The sequence below is a fragment of the Apis dorsata genome, unplaced genomic scaffold (genome assembly GCF_000469605.1).
Source record: "Apis dorsata unplaced genomic scaffold, Apis dorsata 1.3 scaffold_29, whole genome shotgun sequence".
Lineage (NCBI taxonomy): Eukaryota > Metazoa > Arthropoda > Insecta > Hymenoptera > Apidae > Apis > Apis dorsata.
In genome coordinates, this window is record NW_006263331.1 from 367,999 (window position 1) to 371,264 (window position 3,266).

Genomic DNA, 3,266 nt, shown 5'->3' on the forward strand with positions numbered 1-3,266 from the left:
CGATTTTGGAACCTGATTGTGAGCTGAAGTCCCGTCGGCGTCTATGGCGCGCACTTGCATCACAGGAACTCCTGGAGGTTCGTTCTCGAGCACGCTCCCCTTCTTCATCTCGCGAAAGACCGGTATATTGTCGTTGACGTCTAACACTTCTATAACGACCGTTGTCTCAGCGGCCAACTGATACTTATTCTGCACCCGCACGATCAACGTGTACTGCGTGTTGCTCTCGTAGTCGAGGTGTTGAGAGAGCTTTATATCGGCTACGTCCTTGTTCGATTCCAATCTGCAAACGTAATAGAAAATGAACGAACGAACGTGGCGTGCAACTCGACGGTCGAGAGAAAACTGTTTACCTGAAAGTATTCCCTTTATTCGTTTGCTCCGTTGTACCTGGAACCAGCTCGAACAGAAGTTTATCGCCGCTGTTCAACACAGCTTTTAATTGAACGATACTCGCATCGAAGTCGCTGAAATTTTCCTGCAATCGAATTGGCTCGGCAGGCCTCGGCAAAAATACCGGTGCTTTCTTGTGCGACTCCACCACTCGTATATCCAGATCGATCACGTTCGACTTCGGATTCTCTCCTTGATCCTGGGCTGTCGCGGTCATGCTGAACTTGTAATCCGGAACTTTCTGCAAAGATTGGACAAAATTATCGACCAATTCTTCATCCTTCCAGCTCATCGAGAACAATTTTCAATAGTTTTTCATTGTACTCACGTCGATGGTTTTGTTGAGAAATATCACACCCGTGTTGCGATCTATTCGAAAGTATACACCGTCCTCGGGCTTCTTAGGCGAAAGGCTGTAATATACGACGGAGTTGTTGCCGTCGTCGATGTCCGTTGCGGATACCCTCATAACCTCTCGGCTAAGGGGCAAGTCTTGCGGCACTGATTCGGTGTACGCCTACGTTTCGAGGACGAACACCGGGAACAAAGAATGGCGCTTCGAATTCGAGTTCTCTTAAAATTCATCTCTACCTCCCTTCCCATCATCCTCTCTGTATCACTCTAAGCAAACTCTCTAAACATACGTGTGCATGCGTCCAGAGATGAAAAAAAATCAAAACTCGATGAAACAAGCCGCGATACGGACGAGTTAAGATCTCGAACGATCTCTTGACTAACGTTCGAAACGCTCAAGCGTTAATAATCCACTGCGTCAACAAAAGAACACAGGATACTCATTCGCATTCCCAAGTGAAAAAAAAAAAAGAAGAAGAAGAAGAAATGTAGCAATAAGAGAGAGAGAGAAAAAAAAGAAACAAAACATCGAAATATACACATGTATACACCGGGAAAATTCAAGACCAACCTTCCATACGTATCCACGAAAGACCTGGGTTTGAGAAAAAAAAAAAGAAAAAGAAAGAAATCGAAGCAAGAGGTGGTTAGTGTAGCACAATCGTATCGTATAAAGCATAAGAGAGAAGATACGCTGCTGCGTTAATTGATGGAATAAAAAAAATACAATGAAGTTACGGGAGATTCGATTGGTCCTTAAAAACCATGTATATGTATATTTCATATATATATATATATGAAAGTTGAAAAAAAGACACACGATGATTTTCGCGGGTGAAGAAAGGCCACGACAAATGGTGACGATAATGATGCATGTACAATGTGTGTATGGACGAATCGATTGACCCATAAAAGGGCTCGAATTAAAATACATTTGTTCTGTTGTGAACGAGTTAGGCGCGTACCACTTTGTCAAAAACAGGGGAATTGTCGTTCACGTCCTCGATGGTGACTTTGAACGTGCACACATCGTCGAGTTGCGGTCTTCCATTGTCGGTCGCGAGAACGGTCAGGTAGGCCTCCTTTTCACGAGCTGGTTCATCCCTATCCAACACCTGCGTCGTCCTGATCAATCCGGTCCTATTGTTGATCTCGAATTTCAGCTTCTCACCCGGAGCGGTCACGAAACTGTAAGTGATGGTACCTGCGAGAAGAGCATATATATTATTAACACGCACTTTAATTCGATCTCTTAATTTTATTCCTTCGTCGATATATAAATAAATGATAAATAATTAAAAACCTCCGTTGTCCGGATTGTCCCTGTCCTTGGCGTGTACTTGGATCACAACTGTGCCCACCGGTTCCTCCTCCTTCACAACTGGCGCGTAATTCGAACAATTCGAAAACACAGGCTTGTGATTGTGATTTTCATCTTGCTGCATCTGTGGAGGGGGGAAAACAACGAACGAAATACGTGATTCCCTTCTCCATTCCCTTTTTCTTTTTTGCACGGAGATAAAAGGAAGAAGAAGGAAAAAAAAGAGATGATAAATCGAATGAAGCGAAGTAATCGAAATGCACTCACCGCAAATTCTTCGTCGTTGGAGAATTGAGATCTTAAATCCAGGTGTCTAGAATGCCTCAATCTGGTCGCGTCGGCTGAAACATGGAATGGGGGGGAAACGGGTAAATAGAAAATTCGTTGGAATCTCTCTTCCCGGTGGATTAGACACGCGCGGAGAAGAATTCCTCCTCTCGCGAGAATCGAGAACAACGCGCGTTATTTCGACTGTTTGCCAGACGTGTGTGTATGCGCGCGCCGCTCTCCCCTCCCCTCCCTCGCTCTGTTGCAGCAGAAGACTGGAAACACGGCACTCGTAAAAGCTTTCGATTTTACGCGATAACACGCGCCACTTCGGCCATCAGGTATAAAAGGGAGAGGAATAAATAATGGAGGGAAAAAAACTAGGCGTGGAAATTGAATAGGTGCCTTCCCTCAAAATTCGTCTAATAATTATTTCAAGTTTGCAGATCTTACGATATCGATCTTCTGCAATTTTCTCTCCTTCTTTTTTTATTTTCTTTTTTGTTTTTGTTTTTCGCAAGTGGGGAACATGACTTTATCGCTACCACTTTCGCGAAATCACGTTAAATACTTTTTCGTCGAAGCCATCGAAAAGGGATTTACGATCAAAATCCTTTTCGAATTGTCGTTGATAAAAGCGAAAACCGAACGAAGGCAAATAATGGATTCTGCGAGAATCTGATAAAGCGTTTTCCTCCCAATTTTTCGTTTCCAAGCCTTTGATTTCACGGTCCAGATTTTCGAATTTCGAGCAACAAACAGATTCCAAGGGATATCGAAAATCATTTATCGAAATTACACGATCCACGTTATGAAATAAAGTTTTATTTTTCAATTTGGTTAGTAGTAGAAAAAATAAAAAATGAAAAATAAAAGAGAGAGAGAGAGAGAGAGAGAGAGAGAGAGAGAGAGAGAGAGAGAGAGAGAGAGA

General features: G+C 43.1%; 1 protein-coding gene across 2 annotated transcripts in view; it reads right to left on the reverse strand.

Annotated features, from left to right (window-relative positions):
- Positions 1-3,266, reverse strand: part of LOC102672093 (DE-cadherin) — a 36,809-nt gene that overhangs the window by 5,840 nt on the left and 27,703 nt on the right. The window contains exons 2-8 of one of the 2 annotated variants that reach the window (XM_031511390.1): positions 2,336-2,409; positions 2,051-2,192; positions 1,713-1,951; positions 1,319-1,342; positions 722-910; positions 354-634; positions 13-283 (exon numbers count right to left, since the gene is read on the reverse strand). In XM_031511390.1, the coding sequence (XP_031367250.1) occupies positions 13-283; positions 354-634; positions 722-910; positions 1,319-1,342; positions 1,713-1,951; positions 2,051-2,192; positions 2,336-2,409 (1,220 nt within the window). The remainder of the gene's footprint in view (positions 1-12; positions 284-353; positions 635-721; positions 911-1,318; positions 1,343-1,712; positions 1,952-2,050; positions 2,193-2,335; positions 2,410-3,266) is intronic. The other variant, XM_031511394.1, reaches the window with a different exon arrangement.